The 13,152-nt window shown below is 56.6% G+C and overlaps 1 protein-coding gene across 19 annotated transcripts in view; it reads left to right on the top strand.

Moving 5' to 3' along the window:
* Positions 1 to 4,005: 4,005 nt before the first annotated feature.
* CACNA1G (calcium voltage-gated channel subunit alpha1 G) overlaps positions 4,006 to 13,152 on the top strand; it is a 144,854-nt gene continuing 135,707 nt past the window's right edge. For 5 of the 19 annotated variants that reach the window (XM_050318922.1, XM_050318920.1, XM_050318919.1 and 2 more), the window contains exon 1: positions 4,178 to 4,603. In XM_050318922.1, the coding sequence (XP_050174879.1) occupies positions 4,362 to 4,603 (242 nt within the window). In that variant the 5' untranslated portion in view covers positions 4,178 to 4,361. Of the gene's footprint in view, positions 4,604 to 13,152 lie in introns of all 19 variants that reach the window. The other 14 variants (XM_050318931.1, XM_050318927.1, XM_050318924.1 and 11 more) reach the window with 7 other exon arrangements.

The raw sequence follows: 13,152 nt of genomic DNA, 5'->3' as shown, positions 1-13,152 counted from the left end.
GCAAGGTTAAGATGCTATTTCATGCTGTGTGGAACACAGGACTGGTCTCTTGCTCCTCCCAGATCCTCCACTGCTGTTGAAAGTGTTCTTTCAGCTGCGGGTACTGAGGATGGGAGCACTCCAACAGGACTGTGTCAGGGCTGGGGTCGTGAGAAGCAGCCAGGGCACTGGGGGAGCAGGGGCTGCATGGGGCTGGGTTTGGTGGGTGTCTCTGCTGTAGCTGTGTCAGCTGAAATAGCATAGGTGGTGTTTCTCAGGGGGTTAATTCACTGATGGGGCAGCCAGGAGCCCCCGTGCACAGTAAGGGTGGGGTGTCACTGTCACTGGTGGGGTGGGGGAGCAGGGACAGAGAGGATTTGCTGCCATCAAAATGCTCACCAAAAGCCCTTGAGTCTGTGAGTCGGTCGTGGGAGGCCTGTTCTGCCCCCAAACTGTGACATCCGAAATGAAATGTGCATTTTCTCTCCGGTTCCAAGGCATGAGAAGAGCTTTGGATCTTGTTGCGATTTATCACTCAGCCCCGAGCCAGATGCCTATATGGGTTCCATCTACGGCTCCCAGAGCTGATAGAAATATTATCCTGCCTTATTAAAATCACCCACAGCTACTGCAGCTGTATGTCAACAGCAAAACAAATAGCGACTGGTTCCCATCGGGTTGGAGCCTCTCTGCTGAGGCTGTCTTCAATCCTCCTCCTGCCAAAGTGGTTACAGATGTAGGCTTTTCCCGTTGCAGCTCGGAGCAGCTCCTGTACGGCCGATTCCAAATCCCATTACCACGCCGGAGCTGTCTTTGGTGAGCATCAGCTCTGCTAAAGCTCCCCTCGATGTGAAATATTGCTCACAGTGCTTTTCCTAGAAGTACTGCTAAGGAGGAGAGTGCAGTGCTGTGCTACCCGAAAAGATCCCCTAAAAAGGGGTAGGGGGATGGGAGGGGGGAGAGGAGATCAAGAGGGCTATGCTGAGATGAAAGCAGGGCTGCCTCCTCCTCCTCAGGTGTCCCTGCCAGGAGTCTGCTGAGTAATTTGGTGTGCATTGCATCTGCTGTTGAGGGCATAACTCATGTTGTAGTGCATGAGTCCCCTTCCTCTTGCTGTCCAAAACCACCACAACCCTAAAATTCCTGCCACCACCCAACCTGTCCCTGGCTTACCCCCATTCCTCTCTCCTGTGCTATCTTTGGTATAATTAGGAGGCCAGGACTGTGCATGTGAGGTGACTGTGACCTCATTAGTTTCTTATGCTGTATTGAAATTTCTACTCATTTGCATCCCAAATCCCCAAATGTGCAGCTCTGGTCTCCAGGGTCACTTTTAGCTGCTTTCCATCCTTCTCACCAAGGCTCAGGGCTGGAGCTGTGTTCCCTCTTCTCAACAGATTGTTCCACTTCTGTCTGGAAGTTGAATGTACCCCCCTTAAACAAACCCCTTGTTTGAGGAAGACAAATTCCTGGTCTAACCTGGACAGGTGGGAAGGGCTCCCTGAGGAGATGCCTTGGGCTGGGGCAGTGCTGGGAGGGGGCTTCTGGTTTAACTCCTCTGCCCACCCAAGTGAGATGGGGGATGACAAACACCCCAGCTGGGCTGTGACGGGCTCTGGGCTCTCACCCCTCTGAGATCCACAACCAAGATCACTCTTCCCTAGCAAGAGCATCTTTTTAGTTTAGTGTTTGCTGATGCCAAAATCCTGTTAGACTGGTGGTACTGGCTTGATCCTCCTGAGATGTCTGGGTGCTTCACTTGAAACTTAGAGGATATATGGCTCTGTCAAGCCTTTCTTCTTTTCTCATCCTAGTTGGAGGGAGAATGCTATTGGAGATGGGAAGGTTTGCATTGTCTCTCCTGTGTGATGTTGGATCCCTTTATAGGGCAGGTATCTTCTAAAGCAAAATGCTTTCAATCCTCACAATGAGCATAATTCTTGAAAATGTATGCAATAAACAAAACGAGCCAAATGTAATTAAAATGGAGACAGCATATAATCTGGTAACCCACTTAGAGGCTCAAAGCTGCAGCTTTTAAAAAAATGTTTGCTCCAAATCCATTTAAATAAACAGACCAGCACACAAAGGCTCTCTGTACATTATCAGGATACAAAGAGAATCGGATCAAAAGCAGCTGTGACCAGGCTGTACATATGTAGCAAGGAAATTGCTTGATCTAAGACTGCACCTTGTACATGCAAATGTGTTTGTGGACCTTCCTGGGAATTCTATTTGTACTACAGCCGAGCTGTCGGGCTGCTGGGCTGTGCCGTGCCAGGGGGCAAAGGCTGGTGTGTGCCCCACCACAGGAGGGTTGGCTGGGGAATGAGGGAGCTCCTGGTGTGCTGGTGTGTCCATTTGTTTTGGCTGGAGCAGAGAGAGGCCAAAGATCAGCTGAGGCTGCCCTTTCCATGGGTGCACACACTGCATCCAGAGCGGGGAATTGCTCAGAAACCTGTGAAACAAATGGGAGTCCCTGTCCTTGGCACCCATGTTGCAGGCTCTCTTCTTGCCCAGTGTCACACGTGCCATGTGCTGTCACACTTTTGTCCCCCTGGGCTTGCAGGAGGGTCTCCTGACCCTGGGGGGGGCCGTGGGGTTTGCATCTCCTCCTCTGCCTGGACACCATCTCTCAGCTCTGCAGCAGAACCCGGCTGGCCTTGAAGTTTTGCCAATAGCCATGTGATTTGTCTCAGGCTGGACAGCACAGGCTGTGAATCCAAGATAGAGTATGCTCCCAGGCCAGCAGGATTTGGCCAAGAGAAAGCCTTCTGGGTCAGACAGGAGCATCTGCCTGTTGTTCTTGCAGGTGGTTTGGACTAGCTGCAGCTCTTGGCATATATAGATATAAATGATGTGGGGGGCTACCGGGGAAGGGTAAGAAAGCTGTTTCTTAGGTGGCAAAAAGCGTTTAGAAGCAGGGTTCTGCCTCAGCCTGGGGACGTCTGCACTCAAAATGAGGACTACCGGCAGAAAACCCATTACTGTGGCCCCGCTGGAGGAAGGTCTCTGGCTCGGCGTGCTGTGCCCTCTGCTCGGGCCGTGTGTCCCCCCCTCCCCGGGGATGCTGGCGGCGCGGTCCCCGCCGTCGGGGCCGGCTCCCGCCGCGGCCGGGACTCGCACCGGCAGAGGGAGCTCCGGCCGCGTCCTCCGAGCAGGGGGGACCGGGGGGGACCCGCTGCTCCCGCGACTGGGGGATGGCGAGTCCCCCTCGCCTGCTCGGGGCCGGGTCCCCCTGCGAGCTGCTGGCCAGGATTGTGTCCCCACGCAGCGTAGGGGCGACCGGCTCCAGACGGGGTGGCCCCTCGCAAGGAGCCGGGCGCTGGGGTGGCACCGGGAGGTGACCCACGTGCGCCGAGCCCAACAGCACGGTCTCCGCTCGCAAGCGGTGGGGGACGGGGCAGGAGGCTGCAGGGCGAGGGGCTTGGACAGGGTTTAGGCGGCACACGGGAGGGCTCCATACCTGTTCCTGTTTCCCTCGGTACCTTGGCCCTGGCGGGCCGCGCTCGCCTGCGGCTCTTCCCTCCCGTAGGAGCGGCCGCGCGGGGCAGTCGCCCCCTGCCCCATCTCTTCCTCCTTGCCTCTCACCGGCTTCCCCCTCTCCCGGTGCTGCAGTGTCCCACCGGGCGCTGCCTCCGCCTAACGCAGCGCGGGGCTTTCCCACTCCTCCCCGTCCCCGGCGCTGCAGGTCCCCGTTTTCCCCCCGGATTTCCCCCCAGGGCAGGGGCTGCCCGGGCCCGACCCCCGCTGGGTGCACCCCGTCCATCCCCACCGGGAACCGTCCTGCCCGTCCAGCTGTGCCGCCGGGACGGACACCCCCGGCAGCCAATGGGGAGGAGCGGAGGGGCCGGGGGGGAGCCCCCATTGGCGGCAGGGGGAGGAGGAGCCGGGACTTGAAGTTGGAGTGAGGGATCCAGCTGTGCGGGAGCGCTCGGATCGGCGCGGCCGCCGCGGGAGCATCCTCCGCCGCCGCCCGCCCGTCCCCGCGGCGCCGGGCAGCATCCCCCGCTCCCGGGCAGATGTTGGGGCGCGGAGGGGGCAGGCAGAGCCGCTAAGGCGGCCCGCCCCGCGGGTGGGGGCCAGCAGCCGGCAGCGGGGGCCGCCCCGCCGCCGCCTCCCTGCCCGCGGCTCGCCCGGCTCGGGCCCCCGGAGGCACGGCGAGGAGGAGCTACGGAGCCCGCAGACGGCAGGGCAGGGCGAGGGGGGCGGCCCGGCCCCGGCGGGGGGCGAGGCAGCGGCTCGCCCGGCCATGCCACCCGGCGCTGAAGCCGCCCCGCCGCAGCCCCCAGCCCCCCGGCCCCGCCATGGCCGCGCCCCGCTAGCTGTCCCACCGGCTCACCCCGCGTCGCCCCGGCTCCCCCGGGGCCGCCGGCCGGAGGATGGACGAGGATGGACCGAGAGCGGCCGAGGAGGATCCTGAGCCGGGCAGAGCCAAGACTTTCATCCGCCTTAATGACCTGTCCGGGGCCGGGAGCCGCCCGGGGCCGGGGGACAGGGAGGCGGGCAGCGGCGACTCAGAGGCAGAGGCGCTGCCCTACCCGGCCCTGGCCCCCGTCGTCTTCTTCTACCTGAGCCAGGAGAGCCGGCCGCGGAGCTGGTGCCTCCGGCTGGTCTGTAACCCGTATCCTTTGCAGGTGTTCGCCGGCGAGGTAAGCCCCGCGGGGCCCCCCCACCCTCGGAGCGGCGGGCAGGCCGGGGGGCACTTCCCGTCTGGAGCCTGCCGGGTGATGGGGAAGAAGCGGGGGTTTGGGAGGACCCGTCACCCGCCGTCCCCGGGATAGCAGGGGGCACCCGGCGGCGCTCGCCCCCTCCGCCGTGCTCGCCCGGGAAGTTTTTCTGGGCTGTTGCAGGGGCTCGGCGGTCCCTGCCGGGGTGCGGGGCTGAAGAGGGGGCGGTGTGGGGCTCTCCTCCTGCGGAGTTCCCCTCCCCCGGCCGCCCCGCCGCGATGCCGCGGCTCCCGCTGGCTCCGTCGCACGGGGAGCCGGAGCAGGAGCTGCGGGCGGATGGCCCATCGTTCCCCGGGGATCGGCGGCCTCCGGTCCCGCTCCCTTGACACACCGAGCGACTCTAGCATCGGTTTACCTCCTTGCAGACGCGTCCTTCCTCTCTGACCCCGTTTCTCTCCTGTTCCCGGTCCCTTCCTCGAGGGTTTGGGGGAGCGGGGGATATGGTGTGCAATCTGAGGGGAGGCGGAGATGTGTGTGTGGGGTTGGGTTGCTGCCCATCTCCAGGGTCCCTAAATAATTCAGGGTGTTCAGGGCTGCCTGAAGGGGTTCTGCAGTCCCCTGGGAAGTGCTCCTTGCTTGAAAGGGTCGGGGCAAGCTGAGGGTCACAGTCCCTGGGCGTGCATGGGCCAAGGGCAACTGTTTGTCAGGTCCTGGGGTGAGCTGTGCCTCCCCAAAAGCTGCTGGTCTCCTTCTGAACTCTCTGTCTGCTCCGGCATAGGCTCTGTGTCTGAGCCGCTTTAGTCAAGTTTAAGCTTTCAAAGAAGGGGGAGAAAAAAATATTAAAAGAAGTAGAGGAGACAATAGAAAAAATTCTTCTTGCCACACTCTTTAAAGCCTCCCTCGGAGTTGAGTTGCAACCAGCACACGGTTTGTAGCATTCCAAGTATTTTACCATCCCCAAACTCCAGTTCCATTATGGAACGGAATGAAATAAAGCGCAGCGCTGTGGCTTCCAGCAGGGGCTGGTGCGGGAGAGGCAGCGCTGCCCGGGAAGTTACCGGGTCCGTGCTGCGATGCCGACGCGAAAGGCAGGCGAGCAGGTCTGGGCAGCAACCCCACATCTGGAGGGGGAGAGGCTGTGCAGTAGCGGGGAGGACATGTTACATGGTATAGAGGGCCAGAATATCCTGTGCGAGTCCTCCCCCTGCTCCTGGTGTTCGGGAACTGTTAGGAATTACATCTCGGCTGAGGTTGGTGTGCCTGGGAAGACCAGCGAGGGTCTGCTGGAGTTGTGGATATTGTTTTACTTGAGCTTCAGCAATGATTTCACTGGTAAACAGGCTGCCTTCTTTCCTAAAATGTCCCCCAGGATGGAAAAAACTGAGATTTCTCTTCCCAGTCGTGAATACTCCCAGCAGTTTCCCCCCAAATCTCTTTCACACCAGCTAAGCACTTCAAAGCTGTGTTTATTTAAACATCTTAGAAATCTTGCAACTTTGTGAAGCCTTCTGTTTTGGAAAGAAATATTAACGACAGACGACAGGCTGCAAGTCAGTGTGTTCTTGTTGCCTACTATGACTAATATTATTTATGAATGCTGGTTTAAATACGTTTCCAAGTCTCTCTGTTCTTTTTTTTTTTTTAAATTTTTAATCTTTGTAATGATGTTTTGAATCTGGTGTTAACACCTGCCTGGTTTTAGTGCTTTTGGTAAAATGTCCCACCCCAGTAATGGCTTGAAATGTGTTTTCTCCTCTGTGGCTGCAAATACAAGCTGATTAACTTTTGTCCTTGGGAAATTAGTGGTATTGTGGGCACCTGCAAGCACCACTGCAAGCAGGGGATGAACATGAGGTGCAGCCCTGCAAGCTGGGATTTTTCTTGTCACCGGTTCCTCACTTGTTACCGACAGAGAAAGGCACTCACTGGGAGCCCTGGGGCCAGCGGGGATGATGCTGTGGGTCTCTGAGTCGTGTGGCTGCATGCAGCTGTTTGTTTTCAGGGTCACTGACCCAGAATTGGGGGAGTTCATTTAAAAACAACACCAAAAAAAAAAAAAAGAAAAGGCACTTCAGCCTACAGATGAGAGGCAGTGGCTGGCTTGGCACCCAGACCATCCTGTCTCACTCGTCCCTTCAGCTCTCTGCAGCCCCAGTGCTGGAGCTGAGCCTCTTCTTTGTTTATATTCCTTATTGTTTTCCTTTAGTGTGATGGGGCCATAGAGTGGCCCTTCTCAGGCTGTAATCTTCTAGGAATTGTGCCCCAGTGCTAAAACCATATAATCACATTGCTGGAAAGTCTTTGTTGCCACCAGCTGCCCTGGAGAGGAGTGGCAGCGCTTTGGCTCACATGGCTGGTGAATCCTGTCCTAGCTCTAGGGGTTTTGGAGCTTTCACTGGCTTCTGCCACTCTCATGGGTGATTTTTACCTTTCTGCATCTGCTCATGCAGAAACTGGATGGGAAGGCTCTGGTTTGAGCTGTGTCTGTGGAGATGGGCAGCTTGGGGCTTGGCCAGGTGGGTTTGTGGTGCTCTAATCCGGCTGATAAACCAACTTTGCTGTTGATGGGGCATTGGGAGGAGGTGCAAGACCCACTCTTGCCCCGGGAAGGACAGCTTGTGCCCCCAAGGGTGCAGCTGGAGCACCTGGGACGCTGCTCTCCATCCCTGTCCAGGCTGTTTGTGTAGATGTGGCAGTTGAGGCTGAGGTGGGGTTAGGGAAGGGTGATGGTTGAGGTACTGAGTATCCAGCAAGGATGCAAAGTTCTATGGAAGTGGTTTTGACCTCTTCTGCCATGTTTCTCTTCAGAGTATCCTCTACCTGGATCAGGGAGCTTTTTTCTCTTATTGTTTGGTGTGGAGATGGGGGGGTACTGTGCTGCTCTCCTGCTTGTCCTCTCCCTTAAGGCTAGAAAGAGGTCATGAAGTTTGTCCTGATCCAGAAATTCTCCAGAGCCTGAAATCTTGTGGTTTTTAAACATGTATCATCCTGTCAAGCTGTCCTCCTCCTCCACTCCATCCTGGTCTTTGAGTGAAAACCTCTTTGGGTGCTGTGAGGAACTGGGGGGATGAACCTGGTTGCCCACCTGCATATTCCCAGTGGCTCTATGGGATGGAAGATTCTGCCCTGAATGAGAACTGCCTGGGTCAAAAGGGAAAGAGCAGGGACACATTTAATGGTCACAGTGCTGGACTTACAGGCTCAGCAAGATGGGAAGGACTGTGGCACATGCAGGGTGTCCTGGTGTGCGTGCTGGAGAGGCTGTGAGAGGAGAAGCAGGAGTCTCTCGGGGGGGAGAAAAGAGGAGGCAAGCTGGTTACTTGACTTTCAGTTCTAAAATAAAAGCACCATGAAGGCTGGGAGGATGAAAGGCTGTAGCAGGGTCTGTGCCAGGCTGCTGCTCTGATCAGAGACAAGAAACGAGGCTATTTCTTGAGAGTTGAGGAGTGATTGAAGAGCAGGGACAGAGAAAGTGGGGAGGATGCTACTGCTTGGCGCTAAGAGCTCTGAATAGAAAAATAACAGTGCAACTGAAAGGGGCCTGTGATATCTATTGTAGTACTGAGAACTGCCTCGTCCCCCGCGCTGTGCCTGCCTGCAGAGCACTGCTGCCTGGAGAGCAGCACACGGCAATGGGGGGGCTGCAAAACCTTCTGGAAGGTGCTCTTCGGGGGAGATGCCCCCAGATTGGTTGAAATCCCATCTTTTCCTCCTGGTTTGGAGGGTGAAGGGCAACCCTGTAAATTCCCTTGCTGGGGAGGGGAGGTTTGGGTGGCGCTAGGAGGAGCACTCCCATCCCGCCTGGCTGCTCTGCAGCACAATCCCTGGGATTTGGGGTTTGAGAACGGCTTTAGCAAAGGAACACGTCTTGATCTGGTCACAGAAACCAGCCCTGCTTTCTGTCTGCAAAAAAGCACCAAGGACTCTTCTAGCAGCTGCCTCACATAGCCCCACTAGCTCCCCAGTAGGGAGAGGTCAAAGCTCAGTCCTGGGGAGATGCTGAGTGCCCCCAGCTCTCCTTGGAAGTCAGCTCTGCTGACCTCCCAGTCACTTCTAGGAGTGGGTTCGGAGCTCTTGTGGCCTCACGCCAAAGCTTATATGAGGTCTGTGCCAGGGTGGCTCATGGGGTGGCTGGAGCTGCTGTGCTGGAGCTTGGTGCATCCTGGAAGGCACTGCTGGCCCTGCTGAGGGGATGGTCAGACCTTGCCTGCTGAGCTCAGCCTGAGCACTGGTGGTCTGTGTGTCAGCCCCGCTCTGCACTGGCATGACCAGAACCAGCTCTTCTGGAGGGACATGTCCGTGTGTCCAACTGCACCGGAGACAGGACCCTCCTGCCTGGTGGGGATTAGAACTGAACCTGCTGAGCTGTGCTGTGGTTTGGGCTCCCCAGCCCTGGCAGTGCCCACTGCAGCTCTCCCTCCCGTGGGGATGCGGTGAGGGCAGTGAGTGAGCAAAACCCCCATCACCTCATGGGAACTTGGGGTCCTCACCCCCTTCTTGGCTGTACCAACTCATGGGGGTAGCCCAGCACTTCTTGTGCTGCTGTTTGAAGGGTTCAACGTAGTGCAGGGTTAAAAATAACATTTTTTTGTTATCAAAAGGGTATGTTGTGAGGGGAGAGCGCACGTGGTGTCCTTTACACTTCGGTACATTTGTTCCAGCCTCACTTTGGAGTTTAACAAAGCAAAAAGCTTTGATTTGACAGGTCAGACCTGAAATGGATCTTGTTTCGATTTTAAAAACCCCACAAAAGAGCCAGAATCCATTTGCTTCACCTGTGTCTGATCCATCCCAGGGCACCTGAGCTTGTTTCTCTCCTGTGACCCAGTTCGACGTCCGGTGCCTCCCCAGACAGATGGAAACGCTCCCGCTGCAGCTGAGCCTCTGCCGGCTCTGTGCCCCTTCCCTGGCTGCTGGGGAGAAATCAAACACGACTTGTCTGGCTGTTCCCTGGCTGAGGGGGCTCCTGCAGCCCCTGGCCCTCCTGTCTGGGATGGAGCATTCTGCTGCTAACACATCCCTGGCTCACACCAGGTCCTGCGTGAGGATCTCTGAGAGAAACAGGGCCCATCACCTTTTAGCCAGGGCTGCGCAGGGGGCCATGACAAGTGGTTATTTCCCTCATCCCAGGGGACAAAGAACTGCAAATCCTCTTCCCTGCTGTTCGCAAAGCCTTCGGGAGCTCAGCAGGAGCAGCGGGCGGTGTCCACCACCCAGAGCTGGGCGCCGTGGCCAGCATCCCTCTCATCCCTGCCTCGCCAGCAGAGCCAGGAGCTGCTCAGTCCTAACCTCAGTAACACACCACACCTCACCAGGGACCTCTGGACCCATCCATCGCCCGGCTCTGCTGGCAGCCAGGCGCTTCCTTTGCTCCCTGCGTGTGTGTGTGTGTTTAAGGAGATTCTTCTGCGAATTCCCTCTTCTAGGCTGTTGTGTCACATCTGGAAGTTTGTGTAGGAGTTTATCCAAGCGCTGGAGTACAGCGCAGCTTTTTCTCATTTAAAAATCATAGGCTGGCATTTTGAAGCGGGCTGGGGTGGAGTGGGGAGGGGTGGTGGTGGGGGAATGGGAGAGGGAAGCTGTCTGCCAAAAAGGAGACTGGAGCAGAGGAGTTGTAATGACTTCCAGAAGTTTTCTTTCTTTCTTCCTTTCTTGCTTTCCCTCCCTCTCTCCCGGCGCGCAGACAAAAGGCTCGGCCTCATGCAGTTCGTGGTTATGTCATCCCGGCGCGGGGAGCCCCGGCCGGGAGGGGTGGCCCCGTCCTGCCCGGGGACCCCGCACTGCTCGGGGACAGCTCTGCTTTGGCTCCTTGTAGGAAATCCGGAACAAGGGCTCCCATGCCGGGTGGGGGGCTGTCTCCGGAGACCTGCTTGATATCAGTTCACAGAATATCACTGAGTTGGAAGGGACCCACAGGGATCAGCGAGTCCAGCTCTTAAGTGGATGGCCCCTATGGGGCTGCTTTTCGTCTGGGGCCAGGAGCTGGGGCAGGGTGGCTGGGAGGGGATCTCGGCTCTCCCCCAGCCTCTCATGCCCAGGAATGGGGGGCTTAGGCGGGTGGTGATTCAGGATGGGGCTGGACTACCCCAGACACCACCACTCATCCCTGGGGCCATTGTGTCTCCCATCAGACTCCCTGCTCTCAACTTGATCGGCTTTTGTGTTCTCTCCCCTGTTCAGTAGCATGGGGTGCTGGAGCCAGTCTGGAAATGTCCGTGATTTTATGATGCATAGAAAATTTTCTGCTTTCTTCTCCCCCAGCACCCCCTGCAGAAGTTTTGGCGTCATGCTGAAAAATGCTGCTTTCTCATTTTTACTTTAAACTCTGTTTCACTTTTTTTTTTTTTTCCTCCCCCATGCAGAAAAGACCAAGTTTTGGATAGCCCCAAGTTTTGGATTGCCCCAAGTTCCCTGCCCAGGTCTCTCTCAGCAATCCTTTTGTTTTTTCCCTACTGTTTTGCTGGAAGGGAGCAAAACCTTTGGCCGAAATGAACCTCCCTGATGGCTTTTACGCTTGGATCATGAAATCATTTTCCCTTGGCAGAGGACCCGTGGGGAGCCTTTGCCCCCGGCAGCTTTGCTGCTGGAAGGAGGGTCTGAGGGAGCGGGGCTGTCCTTGGGGAGCTGGGGAAGGAGCATCCGGAGTCAGGTTGGAAGGGCTTTGAAGCTTCACTGTGGTTTGGAGGGGGTTGAATTTCCTATTTAATTAGGAGGCCTAAGTGTTTCTGGGTTTGTTATGAGGCCAGACCGTGGCTTTCCCTTCCCCGGCGCCTTGGCTCTCCGCTGAGCGACCTAGAAGTGAAATGTTCCCTTTGGATGGTGATGCACATGGAGGTTTCCCCAAACCTGGGTTCATTTGGCTTCGGCTTTCGCCAGCCTTGGCCTCTCACCCAGGAATCTGGCCTGGTGCTAAGAAATAAAGAACAAAAAAAAAAGAAAAAGGGGGAGGGGGGAGGAAATTCTCATGGTTTTATATAACAGAGTGAGTAACGACCGGCCGTGCTTTGGGATGCTCTCACATCTGCTTCCTACCAAAGCCCCGGCAAAGAAGCTTCGAGCAGATGGAAAAAACACATTTTTCAGCCTGAATATTTGCTGAGGGAAGCTTTGAGGCTCGCTCTCTGCGCTGGCTGCCGTGGTGCTGGTTACTGCCTTACGGGAAAGGGGCTGCTGGGGTGCCAGGAGCAGCACCGTGTGCCCGAGGCGTGGCACAGCCGGGCAGGTCCTGGCGCGAGCCGTGGCCACGCACACGTGCGTGGGACCAGGACGTGCCCGTGACTCAGCCCTCAGAAGTTCACTGGTTAGTCACAAGTAGATGGAAATTGTCTATTGGTTTGGCTCCTGTGCCTGAAATGTTGTTTTGGGTGGGATTTTCAGCGTGTTTCCTAGGCACAAGGGACTGGTGGCTGTTTGGTGTTGGGGCTGTTTTTTGGGGTGGTTTTTTTTGTTGTTTTTTGTCACCCGTGTCCTCCTGGCTTTTTCTCTCCCTCTGCCGGGATGGGAAATCCAGGGTGAGGGCAGGAGAGGGCTGAAAATGGGAACAAAATGTTAAAGCAGGTGATGAGTGAGAGCTGGGAGCTTGGCACAGATGAGCTTATAAAGAAAAGGGGATTTATTTACTGTAATCCAGAGGCTAGCCCCACACTTACAGGGTTCCTGGTGCAAAGCATCCTTATATTTATCTCTAATTTGGTTCTTTTCCAAGAGGTTTCCCCCAGTGCATCCACCAAACCAGCTCTGAGATCTCCCTAACCCTGGGGGCTGAAGGCAAACCCACGGCTGGTGGCAGGGGAGCTGGGTGAGGGGATTCACAGGGATTCACCCACCTTGGCTGCCCAACCGCCCCGGGGGGGTTTATGCCTCCAGGATTTCTAGTGATTCATAACTTAATCAGGTCAGGTTTAGCACTCCCTCCTCCTCTGATGTTATTGACCGCCTCTGTGTTCTCTCCTGAGATGCTGGTGGCCAGAGCAGCCCAAGGCAGAGCCTTCCCCTGCCCAGATGGTGAAAAGGGCTTGTTAATGATTTGCTAATTCAATTAGAAAGCGCTTGTTAACCCATGGCGAGGCTGAAGCTCCCTTCTGGAGGGCAGGGTTCGCCCCCATGCCTGCGACTCCTGCTGCCAAAACATTTATTTGGTGTTAAGCTGCCAGCCACGCTATGCAAATAGAGATGTTAATCATGAATAAGGTTCATTTTTAGCTCTGGGTTGAGACTAGACTTGGGAAGAACCCGGCTCCGGAGAGGGGGGAAGGTGGTGGGAGCTCTGCCACGGTGGGTTCACAACCCCCAGGGCCAGGTTGGCCGGATCCTGCGCAAGGGAACAAACGTCTCGGCTCCTGCTCAGCCCCAGGGTCCGTAGGAATAAAATGTTCCTTCTGCTGAGGGTTGAATAAGGCTTTTAAGCGCGTTTGATGGGCTGCACTTTAACCAGCCTCCTCCGCGTCGGCGTTAGCCGCTAATAGCAATGAATCCCAGGTCTGGGCCGGCGGTCCCCGTGCCT

This window comes from Myiozetetes cayanensis, unplaced genomic scaffold, assembly GCF_022539395.1.
Source record: "Myiozetetes cayanensis isolate MyiCay16 unplaced genomic scaffold, myiCay2020 scf22, whole genome shotgun sequence".
Classification (NCBI taxonomy): Eukaryota; Metazoa; Chordata; class Aves; order Passeriformes; family Tyrannidae; genus Myiozetetes; species Myiozetetes cayanensis.
The sequence above is the reverse complement of the archived record's forward strand: the minus strand, read 5'-3'. Positions and strand labels throughout refer to the sequence as shown.